General features: G+C 37.7%; 1 protein-coding gene across 4 annotated transcripts in view; it reads left to right on the plus strand.

Annotated features, from left to right (window-relative positions):
- The window catches only part of Myo5a (myosin VA), a 151567-nt gene that overhangs the window by 49839 nt on the left and 85184 nt on the right, over positions 1-16544 (plus strand). For all 4 annotated transcript variants that reach the window (XM_048423030.3, XM_048423033.3, XM_085689389.2 and 1 more), the window contains exons 3-5: positions 4072-4243; positions 6616-6760; positions 12074-12230. In XM_048423030.3, the coding sequence (XP_048278987.3) occupies positions 4072-4243; positions 6616-6760; positions 12074-12230 (474 nt within the window). The remainder of the gene's footprint in view (positions 1-4071; positions 4244-6615; positions 6761-12073; positions 12231-16544) is intronic.

A 16544-nucleotide genomic window follows, 5' to 3' on the forward strand; every position in this document is an offset into this window, starting at 1 on the left:
ATGGGCTTCCTCCTTCCCAGAATTCTCCTGTTCTCATTGTTCTGCCTCTACTTCCTGTCTGGTTTACCCGCCTCTACTTCCTGTCTGGTTTACCCGCCTATACTTCCTGTCTGGCCAATTAGCGTTTATTTAAAACACAATTGACAGAATACAGACAATTCTCCCTCACCACTTCCCCCTCTTTTTTTTTTTTTTTAAAACAAAGGAAAGTATTTATAGTCCACTTTTTTGGGAATGTGGGCGTAGTATTCCAGACTACTTCCAGCTGGTTGGGGGGCACTGATAATCTTATGGGTACTTAAAGAAAATTTAGAGTTATGATCAAGTCCTGACTGGAGTATCCTGTGAGTCTTGATCATCTTAGGTAGCATCTTGAATCTGTTCTGGATGTAGAACTTAGACATCTGGGCCATCTGTTCCTTCAGGAGATTTCTCAGGTGGTCTTCCTTGATCAAATCTGATTTTTCTTAATTCAGAATGAATCCACAGTCTCTCATTTCCTGTGGAAACAAAAGCAAAATCTCTTCTCCAAAGTAACATACCTTTTTACTTCAATTTTGAAGCCAAGGTATTTTCAAAATACCTATCTTGGGTTAATTCAGCAGCATTTACAAACAAATATCTTTTAGCAGCTGTTGCTCCTTCCTTAGCATTCAAACAATTCAAAGAGAGCATAATAGCATACAGTATTTTTCATCTTTACGTGGCTTTATTTTAACCTCTATTTCTTCTATTTTTTACTTTTTGGCTTTTTGAAACAGGTTCTCTATGTATCTTTATCCGTTTAGCCCCAAAGAAAATCACACAGAGGTCTCCATAAGATTATAAACTGATTGGCCCATTAGCTCAGGCTTCTTATTAGCTCTTGTAGCTTATATTAACCCATTATTCTTATCTGTGTTAGCCACATAACTTGGTACCTTTTTCAGCAGGGCAGGTCACATCCTGCTTCTTCGGTGATCTGGGAAGGATTGGGGAGAATGGACTTCCTCCTTCCCAGAATTCTCCTGTTCTCATTGCCCCGCCTCTACTTCCTGTCTGGTTGGCCTGCCTATGCTTCCTGCCTGGCTATTGAACAACAACAACAAAAAAACCCAAAAGACAATTTATTTTTTTTAAAGGCAAGGTCTCACAATTGAGCACTGCCTGGCCCAGAACTCTCTTTACAGGCCAGGCTAAATTGGATCTCACTGAGATTCACCTTCCTCTGCCTCTTCTGGTATTAAAGGTGTATACTGAACCCATGACAATTATTTTAATCTTTACAATAATACTGTGAGTAGAGTATTACTATTTCTATTTTATTCGGTTTTGTTATTGTTGTTTGGAGGTAGGATTTCATATCATTCAGGTAGGTACAGAGGAAAGGTAATTGAACCATATGGCAGAATGAAGATTAATAAAAAAACAGGTTAAGTTATAAGAGCTAGTTGGGAAAAAACCTGAGCTAAGTGATAATAATCATAATTAATAGTGATAATATAAAAACTCTTGATCTTCACTAGTATATGGAGAGTAATTAGTGTTTTAGAATACGAATAGTGAAGTTTGTGTTTCAGAGAAGGCACTATGGATATGGATTTCAGGAAAACATAGCTGAGACAAAAAGACTTGGTAGAGGATTAGACCAGATTAAGGAAGCCCTGAATGTCAAGCTATAGAATTACAGTATCCAACATTTATTATTTATCTGCTTTATAGTATTAGGCACTGTGTTAGACCTATTGGCCTATATTTTCTATGTCTAATTCACAGCTCAATGGGTTGTTAGGTTCAGAGGCATCAGATAGATTTTCCTGAAGTCAGTGTAATTAATAAAAACAAGTCATATATATATATATACACATACTTACTGTATAGTCATGTGCACTGTAGTCCCAGTACTTGGGAAATAGAGTGGAGATTCAGAAGTTTGTAAGTTATCCTGAACTACTTAGGGCCAGCCTGGGATACATGAGATCCCGTGGTTCAAAAAAAGAAAAAAAAAACAAACAAAAAGAGAAGAAAAAGAGGAGGAAGAGCAATTCTTAGAACAGGATGTGAGAAAAATAGACAAAGTCTCCCTGCAACTGACCAATTTCCTTTTAAGGAAATACAGTAGTTTATGTTCTAGAATACAATAGAAAAAAACCATGGTCTTTTCAATACTAGAGTGAACATTTATTTGATAATGACTAGTGATTTCAGAGAAGCAGATTATATCCATTTCAAGAGGAAATTTTTGTAAATATGTTACAGATGACTCTTGGCCGTGTTAGTGTCTTCTTTAATATCCCGGTTCCATTTCTTTTTCTTCCTACACTGACCAAATAATTGCCCCGTCCTTCTATGAAGACTGAGAAAATCATTGTTGGATGCCCTTCTGCTGTTCTGGAACTCTATGACGAATTGTATTATCAAACCATGAAGATCATGAGCATTTCTAAAGCCCCACATCCTCCAGGGTGTGCTATCAGTCCATATTGTCACACTATTTAGACATAAGCAGAAAAGATCAGTGAGCTTCCTGACCCCAAACATGATATTGAAGGTGGGCAGGCAAGCAGTATGTAGTGAAAGTAATCTAAAGCACTCAGATTGGAGCAGTAAGGAAACAGTGGTGGATTGACAGAGCCAGTGCAGTGAGCAGTCAGCCATGGAAAAGGACCTCATCCCTGGAGAAGCTAACAGAGGGGAAAGGCACAAAGTTCCTTGCCTTTCCTGTATGCTAATCCATTTCTACCTGATTTAAATATTTCACTTCTCTGTACATCTTCAGTAGTAACACATGAGTATGTTCCGCTATAATTGAACCTATCTTTTCCTCTTTTCATTTGGCCTATACTATTTGTCCTTAATATACAGTACAGTGGCAACTTTCATAATTGGTGTTGTCAAAAAGTCCCATATACCTATGATTTTATAATGAGTAGTACTCCTTAAATTTATTTTGACATTTAGTGTGCATATTCATGTATGTGTGTTTATATGTGTTCTTGCCATGGTGCACATAATAGAGGTCAGAGGACAGGTTCAGGAATTGCTTTCATTTCTCTGTGTGGGGATCAAACTCAGGTCTTGTATGTACAAATATGTACACACAGTGTTGCACGTAATTTCAGGGGCCTCTCAGGGTCCTTAGGGCTTCAGAAATCTTAGGGGTTCTCAGATTGTGATAAGCATTGCTTCTTTAATTTTTTCCAAAGTTTTTGAGTCATTTTTGTTAAACCATCTTACAAATGAGAAACTTAGTTTAAATAATACAAAGCCACATAGAAGTTAAGTGTCAGTATTAGGGTTTGAACCCAGGTCAGACTGACTTTAAAACTAAGCTCTTGACCTCTTATATTGTCTATCCTTTCCCATACATAGAATGAAGAGGAAGATAAGAACTCATCTAGTGGTTGAAATTTTCAGGGTAAAAAATCTTTACACTCCAGCTGCGCAGTTGTGGCGCACACCTTTAATCCCAGCACTTGGGAGACAGAGGCAGGAAGATCTCTGCAATTTCAAGGCCAGCCTGGTCTATAAGAGCTAGTTCCAGGACAGGCTCCAAAGCTACAGAGAATCTGTGCCTCAAAAAAAAAAATCTTCACACTCTGACTTCTTCCACTATATTAACAAAAACCATTTACAGTGGTGCTGGAGCTGTGGTTCAGTGGGTAGGAGTATATATTGCTCTTCCAGAGGACCCGAGATTGGTTCCCTGCATTGGGCAGTTCCCTGCATAGGCCCTGGAATTGCCTATAATTCCAATTCCAGGAAATCCAATGTCCAGTCTAGACAACTGCATCATGCACACGTACACACCCTCACACACTACAGACATGCATACATGTGTAATTAAATATAATATAAATATAAAATATTAAAAAATATAATTTTAAATTATTTGTGCAGATTTATGTCTGTCGCAAACGAAACCACTCCTTATTGTTTGCTATTTTTACCAGTTTTTCTGTTAATAGAAAAATGATAGAAAATAAATACATTTAAAAGCCAAGAGGCAAATCAGAAATAGGGAATAATTAAGTGCATAGGTCTGTTTCACGTTAATCATTATTGACGTAGATTTGCATCTTCTGTCCTCAGGATTTAGAATACCGTCTAGATCCAAAGACCAAGGAGCTGCCTCACTTACGGAACCCTGACATACTTGTTGGAGAAAATGATCTCACAGCCCTCAGCTATCTTCATGAGCCTGCTGTGTTGCATAATCTCCGCGTTCGCTTCATCGATTCCAAACTTATTTATACGTATTGTGGTAAGTGTTTTCCTGATGAGCTATAAGCTTTCCTTTGGTGGATGTAGTAATGGAAATGCAGATGGGGAAAGCCAGCTTGGTTGAATTTCTCATATATACAAAATCACTTCAAAGTTACCACAAAGATTTGCCAATATCCAGTAGCTGGTTACAGTTCATGCCAAATAAAGTTATTTGTGAATTTACATGGTTTCACTCAACTTAAAAAGAACAGGTCCAGTTTTTTGGACCATCCTCTCCCAGTCGTGTCAGATGCTGAAGTCACCAGTTCTTTTCATCTCATAAAAACCTACTCCATGCACTGGACTGAGCTCCCAAGGTCCTAATGAGGAGCAGAAGGAGGGAGAACATGAGCAAGGAAGTCAGGACCACGAGGGGTGTGTCCACACTGAGAAGATGGGACTGATCTAATGGGAGCTCACCAAGGCCAGCTGGACTGGGAGTGATGGAGCATGTGATCAAACTGGGCACTCTGAATGTGGCTGGCAATGAAGGCTGACTGAGAAGCCAAGGACAATGGCACTGGGTTTTGATTCTACTGCATGGACTGACTTTGTGGGAGCCTGATTTGTTTGGATGCTCACCTTTATAGACCTGGATGGAGGCGGGAGAACCTTGGACTTCCCACGGGGCAGGGAACCCTGACTGCTCTTAGGACTAGAGACGGAGGAGGGGGTGGGGAGGGGGAGGGAAAAGGGAGGCGGGGAGGAGGTGGAAATTTTTAATTAAAAAAAAAACCTACTCCATGAAGAGTAGGTGTCCACAGACTGGCATTCGGTGCAGGTGCAAGGTTAGTGCTACCTTTATCCTTACTTAGACACCCAGGACTGACATGTGACAAGTGTCTCTTTCCTGCAATGCTAGCTGCCAGCAGCCCAGCTCATGATGGTTTTCTCCAAAGTGAAGCTTGAACATGTGTGCATGGCTGCAGTTCTTATTCTAGCCCCATCTGTCTATGTTTTTCTCTTCTCTATTTTGTTCATAGTTATTTCCTCCCACTTCTCTGACTCTTCTCCCTCATGATCTTCCCTCTCTCCTACTAATCATGTCTCTTTTGAGGTCCAGATCCTGGTGTTCACTCCTTCCCATGTGTTCATTGGCTTGCTGGCCCATGTCATGTTTATCATGATTTCAGTATTGTCTATTTAAGCAGGCACAGCCACTTTTTCCTACATATCCTTATTGATAACCTTTCTTTCTCCTTATTATTTAAATATTTTTCCTTGTTTTTCTTCAATTTATATTTTAAGAATTATGTGTATGAGTGTTTTGTCTGCATGTTTGTATGTGGCATGTACACCACATGTGTAATATATCAGGTGCCTGTGGAGGTCAGAAGAGGGTATAAGATGCCCTGGAACTGGAGTTATGGGTGGTGATGAACCACTTGTGGTGCTGGGAACCAAACCCAGGTCCTGTACAAAAGCAGCTCTCTTAAGTACTGAACCCTCTCACCAGTCTTTCAGTTTATTATTTTTTTTGCACATGCCATATTTTTCATGATTTTTTTTTCTTTTGAGGCAGTGTCTCATATAGCCCAGACTGTTCTGGAATGCATTATGTAGCTAAGGATAACCTTGAACTTCTGATTCTTTACCTATCTCCACTTTCTATGACACTTAGTTCTTCAGAATTCAGAATACTCAGTATTCTGTGGTACGCAACAATGCTTATGTAGAATTACAATGATTCCAGTATATATTTTTTTGGTTTCTGTTTTCACTGTATGACTACCAGTGTGATATCCTTCTAAAAGAAAACCCTTTGAATGAATCTCTGTTTATTTCATTGGATAAATCTCTAGAAATAAGTGTGTGTGTGTGTGTGTGTGTGTGTGTGTGTGTGTGTGTGTGTATACATGCATTTTGGTGCTTGCAAAGTCTAGACGGTCTGATTCCCAGGAGTTGGAGTTACAGGCAGTTGTGAGCTGCCTGACATGGGTCATGGGTGCTGGGACCTGAACTCAGGTCCTCTGCAAGGTCAGCAAGTGCTCTTTACCCCTGAGCCATCTCTTCAGCCTGCAATTTTTTAAAGCTAAATATGAAGATATTTAAATTGTTTAAAACACTTATTTTTCTTTTTCCACAATGGAGATAAAACCCAGAGGTTTCTGAATGATTGACAAATCCTCTGCTTCTGAGCCCCATCCCTATCCAGGTCACATTATTTTAAACAATGTAGTCTAGATTAGTTAGGATTATGTATAATAATTTAGAATGACAATGACTGTGATATATTTTGACCATTGAGCAATTCATTAGTTTAGTATGAACTAAATTGAAACAAGGTTTTGTGCTGCTTCACTTTTCCAAGTTTGATGTGCCCATTGGGATATCACTGATTTCATTTTCTTTCTAACCCTCCTCCCCCAGGAATAGTCCTGGTAGCTATAAATCCCTATGAACAGCTGCCTATTTATGGAGAAGATATTATTAATGCATACAGTGGCCAGAACATGGGTGACATGGATCCTCACATCTTTGCAGTAGCTGAAGAGGCTTATAAGCAAATGGCAAGGTTGGTAGGAATTTCTTTCATCATTTCATGGCTCTTGTTAGATAAGATAATTTATTCTTTGCTATGTCATGGGTGTTTAAAGAAAATAAGAACTTGTAAATAATTACTGCCTAAGTAGTTTTGGCCAATTTGTCTTAGATTGTTTGAACTATTTAATTAAATATTAAAATCTTACAATAATACACAGATTATATAGTTTGGTTTTAAGTTACCTTTGGAGTCTCATCATGCTCTTATGACAAAGCGAGGGCAGGTATTGTGTTTTATAGGTGAGAGAGTCAAAGTTTCATAGTAACCGTAGTAAGACTTCTCTAATGTCTCTCAGAAAAGGAACAGATGAACTAAAAGACCTATGGGCTGGAAAATAAATTATCTCTCTATGTAGCAATTAAAAATTTATAATATGACATCAGTTATGTTTGTATAAAGAACATCTGCAAAATGTGCCTCATATCACCCACAGAGCCCTAACAGTTTGAGGGCAGAGACTTGGAAATAAAAGTGCATTCAAGATAAGATTGTACTCTGAATAATAAATAATATGTTGTAATGTGAAAGGATGGGTGCATAGAAGGGATTAATTTCTCCTGCTTACAAGGAGGAACTTGGTAAAATATGAACTGGGAAACTCCCAAAGCAGTTTATAAAACAGAAAGGAAACTAACACTATAGAGGCCTTTATTTTCTCTTTTGAAACCAGTGTACATTTTGGGATCAGACTGTGACAGAATTTTATAATTATTTCAATTTAAGAGCCCATATAAGTTTTAATAATAATAGTACTTCTAATAAGAGCTAAAGTTAACTGTCTGCTGTCTCCCTACATGGTATTGATTAGTTACTTTCAATTTACCAACAAAATTTATCTTCACAACAACTTTTTGAGTTTGGTGTTCTTATTAAATTATTAAATTAAAACTTCATTTTACAGTTGGTAAAATTGAGACTCAGAGAAGTTGTTTAATTTTTCTAAGGTGCCATCAATAGGAAGATCATTTTTTAAAATTCAATTAGTCTGAGTAAAACATTAGTATATTAAATATAAAATTGCTAAGTGAACTAGCGGTATATATAATATGATACATTATGCCTGATACTTCTATAAAATGGTAATGATTATCCAAATTTTAAAGCTTTTTTTTTTTTTGAGACAGGGTTGCTCTGTAACTTTGGAGCCTGTCCTGGAACTAGCTCTTATAGACTAGGCTGGCCTTGAACTCACAGAGATCCCCCTGCCTCTGCCTCCCAAATGCTGGGATTAAAGGTACATTTCACCCCTACCCCCATCCCCCGGCCCAAAGTTTAAAGCTTGACGTTGAGAAAATTCCACCTGTCAGTACGTTTTCCTCTAAGCTGAACAGTGTCTACTAGTACTTGATTCTTCTAGTTCTTGAGCTTCTCAGTACAATGCTGACACCACTCAGAATAGCCTGAGACTCACTAGTCAGAGAGGGAATCCTATGGGCTGCTAGACTCTAAAATTGATCTCTGAAGAATTTTATAATACTTAAAAGATTATGCAACTTTTCAGAAAATACTTTCTTTGGCTCAAGGGATCAAAGCAAGAGTGTTGCATATGCTCAGTCATTCTCAACCCCAGTACTGTTCTTAAATCTGAAAGCAGGGTTCTTTCATCATTGTGGTGGCAACCCTCAAATGTCAGCAGATTCAGCTTGCTTCCTGGCATTCTCCTCATCCCACATGATATTTCCCGTGAATCAGTCAGTATGATTTCTTTCTTTTTTTCCGAGACAGGGTTTTTGTGTGTAACAGACTTAGATGTCCTGGAGGTTGCACTTGTAAATCAGGCTGGTGTCGAACTCACAGAGTGCTGGGATTAAAGATGGGTGCCACCACCTCCTAGTCATTAGTATGACTTCTTAATTGAAGGTTGTTGTTTTTCTTTGCCTAATTTTCTCTTATAGATACTTTGAAAATATGCTTCAGTTAGTTAGGATATTTATCTTTTGTGTTAACGAATCTGCATCCACAAAATCTACAGTCACCAAACAGGGTATGTCTGCTTTGGCTTAGTTAGGAATCAGTGCTGGAGGATCATTTTTTATTTTTTTCTCCTTATTAAATAAACACGCCATCTTTCCCAGATGTGAATCTTGGTGTTTCACATCAGCACTGTTTGTACAAACCCCTCAGATCTTTAGGAAAGATATAATTCATCATTACTGACAGAAATATTTTAATCACAATTCAAAAACCAGTCAGTGTCCTGGACATGATGCGCAGCAAATTAGATAGAAGTTCCACCCCACAAACAAAGCCTGGTAAAGAATAAAAGTAAATGAGGCTTTAATAGGGTGATTGATTAAATGGGAGTGTTATTATGGCAGTGTTAACTTTCCTGACTTTGGTCCTTATAAATTGGTAAGAACAAAGCTCTAATTAGGAACCATATTGTGAAGGTGGTAGGAAGATACATGTTTACAATCCACACTCAAAATGCTGCAGAAAGTATTAGATTGAGAGAAATAAAGAAACATAGCAAGGGGACAGCTCCTGGCTCTGAGGCAAACATAAGCAGGTATTCATTTTACTGTGCATGTAGTTTTCTACAAGTTTGAAATCACAACAAAGTAACTTTACAATAACAAAACAGAGCAAGCTAGGGTAAAACTCAGGAGATGGGGTAGGTTAATCAATTAACTAAGTGAGAACTAACAATTCAGTTTAGAATATTAATGAGGGTGGCGAGAAGGAATAGGTATATATTCTGGATATATTTTTAAAATGGAACTTAGAAAAAACTGGCTGATACAGGGTAAAAGAGAAGTAGGAATCAAAATAATAACAAGAATTTGTTCTGAGAGCTAGAAAGTGAGCATTTCCCTTTCTAGAGATGAAGAGGTTACAGGAAGAGTGGATCATGTGTACATGGTAGGGGTGAAGAGGTGGGTTTCCATCTTAGTTTATTTTTTTAATCCATATATATGAATATTTTACCTGCATGTATATATGTGTATCATGTTGGTGCAGTACCTGAGGAGGCCAGGAAAGGGCCTGGTGCAAGTGCCTTTTCCTGTAGAGCCATCGTGATAGCCCTGTCATAGGGGTTTTAGTTAGAAATGGTCATGCCCCATCTCCATTTTAAACATGCTCCTTAGAGAACAGTGCCCATGTTGTCCGACTCTTCCTTTAATAGGCCTGTTGGCTTCTAGAGGAGAAAAGGTGAGTGGAGTTTGGGGTCTTTGTTTCTTTTTTATTCCTTTCCTCACATTCATACTTGTCTTTTCTCATCTTAAAACTGTTTATTTGTGTGTAGTGTGTGGTGTGGGGTGTGTGTGTGTGTGTTAGCACAGAGGAAAACTTATGGGAGTCAGTTCTCTTTTCATGTGAATTTCAAGGATGGAGCTCAGTTCATCAGTCTTAGTACTGAGCCAACTGACTGACTCTGAGCCACATCACTGGGCCCTGATTGTTCTCCTTTACCAAAATCACAGTGTTATTCTATTAAAACATCAAAAATTAGTTTTGTTTTCGTAAAGCCATGTGTTGTGTTATCATCTTAATCTTATATATTTCCTGCTTTTTTTCTGAGTCATAGAGCAATGTTCCTAAGTTTTACTTATAGTTTTGAATGAGTAAAAAGTTAATACTGTCAAATTAACCTTGAAATAATTTTTAAAAAAGAGCTATCTGTACTAATTATTTCTCTTCTAATAGCCATAGAACTTAAATCTCAGGATCTTCGTTTAATCAACTATAAGATGGTCTAGTGTAACATGAGGACCGGTTTGTTGGGGTATCTGTTCCGCCCGGTACCCCACAACCGGCAACTCCCAAGGAAAATCACACACAAGACTCCATAAGGTTATAAACTGATTGGCCCATTAGGTCAGGCTTCTTATTAGTCCTTGTAACTTATATTAATCCATTATTGTTATCTATGTTAGCCACACGGCTCAGTACCTTTCTCAGCTGTCAGCTCACATGTTGCCTCTTCGGTGATCTGGGCGGGAATAGCTGAGGAAGTTTCCTGCTTCCCAGAATACTCTCAGTCTCTTTGCTCCACCCCTACTTCCTGTCTGGCTTTCCCGCCTATACTGTCTGCCTGGCCAATCAGCGTTTTATTAAAATATGATTGACAGAATACAGACAATTCTCCCACACCATTTCCCTCTTTTTTTTAAACCTCTATTTCTTTTATTTTTACTTTTACTTATATAATGTATATAATAATGTAAAGTGCAATCAGTCAAATTGCACTAAAGTCTCCATAGTATTTGTTAGTCCCAATACTGTTTAAAAATTCTAAGTCCAAGTCTCATCTGAGACTCGAAGCCATTTCTTAACTACGAACTCCTATAAAATAGAAAACAAGTTATATACTTCCAGCATACTTCATTGTGGCATGAAGTATTCATTCATGGCCACTTCATTCTGGCATGCAGCTTTCCTTAATCAGTGACTCACGGTCTCACATCCCCAACATCCTGAGTCTCCATTGCAACTTAGGCTTCATCTTCACACAACAGCAAAAAATAATAGTATTCTATTACTGTATCTTCAGACATGAGTGTGATGACATTTTTTAAAATGAAATTAGCCAACAAAGTGGATTTTTACCTGGTTCTGTAGGTACTTGGTAGGAATAGGAGCTTTTGGGTGATTCTACTTCACAGATCATTAGCAGATAGACAATTTGAAATATTTCAAGTGATTATAAACAGCTTTAATTAAGAACCTTTTTCTAAATTATTTTGTTGTGGATCCAGTATTCCCCTTTTTATTCTTTTCTTTCTTTTTCTTTTTCTTTTTTTTTTTTCCAAGACAGGGTTTTTCTGTAGCTTTGGTGCCTATCCTGGAACTAGCTCCTTGTAGACCAGGCTGGCCTCCAACTCACAGAGATCCACCTGCCTCTGTCTCCAGAGTGCTGGGATTAAAGGCATGCATCAGCACTGCCTGACTTCCCCTTTTATTCTATGGTAGCTGACAACAATATTTTAAAATTTCAACAAAAATCTCCATGAATAAAATACTGTGAGATACATGGAAAATTCAGAATGACTGTAACACAGAGTTGTCCTTAGTTATATGATTCTTTTAAGTTAATAGTATACCCTTTTCTGTCCTTGTGTCTAGGTGGTCATTATGAAATACTATGTTTCTTAATATTGTTTCAAATAAATACGTTTATTTGTTTCAGGTATGTTTATATGTTTCAAATAAATATATTTGTTTCTACGTTGTTATGTATATGAACTAGCAGAAATTCACTCTGCCTCATGGGGAGAAAGAATCAGAAGGAATCACATTCAGGAGTAGATGCACTGGCAATCACTCTTATTTGTTTTATAGGGATGAACGAAATCAATCCATCATTGTAAGCGGAGAATCGGGTGCAGGAAAGACCGTCTCAGCTAAGTATGCCATGCGATACTTTGCAACTGTAAGTGGTTCTGCCAGTGAGGCCAATGTTGAAGAAAAGGTCTTGGCCTCCAACCCCATCATGGAGGTAAGAGCAACACTCTCAACCTTTGTTCTATAGTCTCTGGTTAAGCAGTGAACTGAAAACTTGATTGTTATTGTCATGTCAGAAAGTCTAAGGTTTCCAGCCACTGAAACTAAGGAAATTCTTTTCTGTATTTTAGTAAGAGATCTAGTAAAAGTGAAAATTTTGCAAGGTGAATATTTCAAGTACACCCTAGCTATAGAGAAATTCACATTACTCTATAATGCTTCCTTTGAACTTTCAGAAAGAATTCTGCCTATAATACTAGGCAGCACTTCTTCATACCTATTGTTCCTTGTACAGAGGGTAAAGTTACTCATTTTCTCCCAGGCCTGAGTACTTGTTTATACTCCTTCCAAATCAGGGTTTGCTCTCACTCAAGCATGAGTGAGTTCTGTTATCCTTTTACCCACATTATATTTTTTTATGCTTAGTTCAACCTCTTCAGCTACCAATTTTATTTGTTTCCCAAATCTGAATTATAGATATAAACCCTAATCATATGAGCACTTTTGCTTTTTTTAACAAAGGAAAGTGTTGCTAGGCAGTGATGGTGCTTTAATCCCAGCACTCAGGAGGCAGAGACAGAGGCAGGTGAATCTCTGTGAGTTTGAGGCCAGCCTGGTCTACTCTCTGGATATGATGGCTCATGACTGTTATCCCAGCATTAGGAAAGCTTAAGGGAAGAAGATCTCCATAAGCTGGAGGCCAACCTGAGCAGCAGACTGAGACCCTCCTCAGAAAGCCAAACCAAAGCAAAGTCAAGGACATATACAAGGTAGAAATGCCAGTGCCAAAAACAAGATGACCAAATGTATGACAATTTTATCTTTAAAGATTTGTAGCTGAAGAGAATTACTTGTTAATAGGACTCTAGAAAGTTATGGCTCTGTGAAAAATGAAAAATAGATTTCATTATGTAGAGAGAAACCAGGACAGGCAGAAACAAATCCTTCCTGTCAAAATCACATGGGTTTGATTTTATCCCTGTCTTTTTCCTCTGTCAAGTTCTCGTTATCACCCAAACACAGATGGAGCTAAAATTGACCTGATGCGCCTTGGGTAGAAGTGGTTTTTGCAGTAATCTGACTAGAGGTAACTGTGCCTGGTTTGCAGTGCTGTGTGAAATATCTGTAAAATGAATGCTGTGACCTCTGTCTATATGGCTATCCATTAGGGCAGCAGACTCCCCTTTCTGGATGACCTAGACAAGATATTCTGAGGAAGCCGAGAGACCTCCAAAGCTAGGTGTGCTTCAGGAAGAAGGAGGAAGAGGTGTCTGTTATAACATGAGCATGAAGGAGCAGGTGGCTGTGCCAAATGAAAGCAGTAAAATTTAAAATCAAGAGTTTGAAAGTATTTAGCTCTGTATATAGTAGTAGATGCTACTGGTGTTCATATTGAAGCCACATATTTTGTGTAGCCAGTTTTTAACTTGAGTTAAAAACAGCAGGGCTTAGCTTGGGCTTTTATTCATTTTCCCCAGTGCAACAGATTTCTAGTATTTGAGAGTCCTAAGGCATCCTAGTTCCTAATCTTAAAATATTAAAAAAAATCTTGATGTCATAGCTTTAGAAAATACCATGTCTACTAGGCTGGATCATCCAAAACTAGAATTTGAGTTTGTTTTGGGAATATATCCCTGAGGGAGTCCCCTCTGTGTGTTGCTTGTATTGGTTAATGAATAAAGAAACTGCCTTGACCTGATAGGGCAGAACTTAGGTAGGTGGAGAAGACAGAACTGAATTCCGGAAGGAAGAAAGCAGAATCAGAGGGACACCATGGATCTGTGGCCAGAGATAGACGTGCTGAAACTTTTCTGGTAGGCCACAACCTCGTGGTGATATACAAATTGATAGAAATGGGTTAAATAAAGATGTAGGAGTTAGCCAATAAGAAGCTAGAGCTAATGGACCAAGCAGTGTTTTAATTTATACAGTTTCTGTGTGGTTATTTTGGGGGTAAGCTAACCAGGTGGCCAGGATGAACAAGCAGCTTCCTTGCAACACATCCCAATGACCCTTTTAGAATATGCCAAGGGCTGTTTTCTACCTCTTCCAAAAAACAGCTGTATTGTTTTGTTGTGGTGGTTTACAGTACAAATTTGAGTTTTGTTAGTAAGAATGACATTAATTTGAAAATGGGCACAAGGCTGCTCAGCTCCAAAATAATCACACAGAAACTATATTATTTAAAATACTGCTTTACCCCTTAGTTCTAGCTTCTTATTGGGTAACACTTATATCTTAATTTAACCTATTTTTAGTAATTTGTATATTGCCATGTGGCTGTGGCTTACCTGGCAAAGTTCCCAGTGTCTGTCTCCGGTGGGGCTACATGGCTTCCCCTAGACTCTGTCTTCTTTCTTCCAGCATTCAGTTTAGTTTCCCCTGCCTAGCTAAGTTCTGCCTTAGTATAAGTCGAAAGCAGTTTTTTTTTTTTAATTAAAACCAGTGGTATTCACAGAATACAGAGGGGAATCCACATCAGATTCTCTTTTTAGTAAAAGGCAATTATGAAAAATTTACCATATTTACTGGGATGAGAAAAAAAGGTTCTCTTTCTGTATTATTGTTTACATATTTGCATTAAGATCAAGAAGATTTCCCTTGATAAAGTTGTTGAGGGATGTAATTCAGTGGTAGGTAGTTGGCTTCATTACAAGTCCCTGGGCTCAGTTCCCAATACCATATACAAAAGTAGAGAATTTTCACGCCTGGAGAGATAGCTCAAAGTACTTACTGCTCTTGCCAGGTATGGTGGCTCATAACTGTGATCTAAGCACTTGGAGACTGAGACAGAAGCACTAAGAGTGCTTGGTGCTCTTGCAGAGGGTCTGGGTTTGATTCCCAGCACTCACATACTGGTTCACAAACACCTGTAATTCCTGTTCCAAAGGATATAACACCTTCTGTTCTCCTCTGGCACCAGGCACACATGTGTTGCATGTGTGCATAAAATAAAAATAAATAATTTTTTTTGAAGAAGAGAATTTTTAGCAACTGCAAAGAGGTGTTTTTTCATTTAAAAGACTGAAATAGAATATGGGAGGCAGAAGTCATAGCACACCACCTGTAATCCCAGGAGGTAGAGGCAAGAAGATCAAGAGTTCAAGGTGATTCTTGGCTACATGGTGAGTTTGAGGCCAGTCTGGACTACATAGACCTTGTCTCAAAAAACAAGATAAATAAATAATAAACAATTTTGATGACTCATATATATAATTTCAGTGCTCAGGAGGTTAAGGCAAAAGGATTACCATGAGTCAGAGTACAACCTGGGCTAAATAGTGAGTTACAAACTAGCCAGGACTACGTAGCAAGATCTTGCCTCAAATTAAAATCTTAAACATATATGCACCAAACATAGAGATATCCAATTTCCTAAAAGAGACACTCTTTGATATGAAACCACAGATTGACCATAACACGTAAGTGATTTCTACTCTCACCAATATACAGATCATTGAAAACAAAAAAGCTAACTACCTGGAAACTTTGGAGTTAAACTGACATCATAAATCAAACAGACCTAACAGTTATCTACTTAACATTCCACCCAAACATTAAAGAGCATATACATTATGCTCAGCAGCTCATAGAACTTTCTCCAATATCAATCACATATTAGAACAAAACAAATCTAAACAAATACAGGAAAGTTGAAATAATGTTCTTCATTCTTTTTGACCACAATGGAATAAAGTTGGATATCAGCATCAAAAGGAAGTGCATAAATTGCACACTCATGGAAACTAAGCAGCACACTCATGAATGATAATTGGATCAAAGTAGAAATCAAGAAGGAAATTTTAAAATTCTTAGAATTGAATGAAAATGAAACTACAGCATGATAAATATCTGTGATTTTGATACAGTGGACTCTCAAGAGGAAAGATTTCATCATCTAGTGTCTGTATCAATAACATAAGATCTCAAATTAATAATTTAAGGATACACTTGAAAGCTTTGGAGAAACAAGAACAAACAACTCCCAAAAGAGTATTTGGGAAAAGATAATCAAAATCAGGGCTGAAATGAATGAAAGAGAAATGAAGAAAAATGATACAAAGAATTGCTAAAATGGCAATTTTTTCCTTCGAAAAGGTTAGCAAAATTAACAAACCTTCATCCAAATTAAGCAAAAGAGAGCTCAAATCCAAATTAATAAAATTAGATATAGAAATGGAGATATTACAGTAGATACTGGGGAAATTCAGAGAATCATAAGTATGTTTTTAAAAACATTTATATTATACAAAATTGGAAAAAATCTATAAAAAATGAATTTCTAGATATATATGGCTTACCAAAACTA

This window comes from Myodes glareolus, chromosome 4 (assembly GCF_982192425.1).
Source record: "Myodes glareolus chromosome 4, mMyoGla1.1, whole genome shotgun sequence".
In the NCBI taxonomy this organism is placed as follows: Eukaryota; Metazoa; Chordata; class Mammalia; order Rodentia; family Cricetidae; genus Myodes; species Myodes glareolus.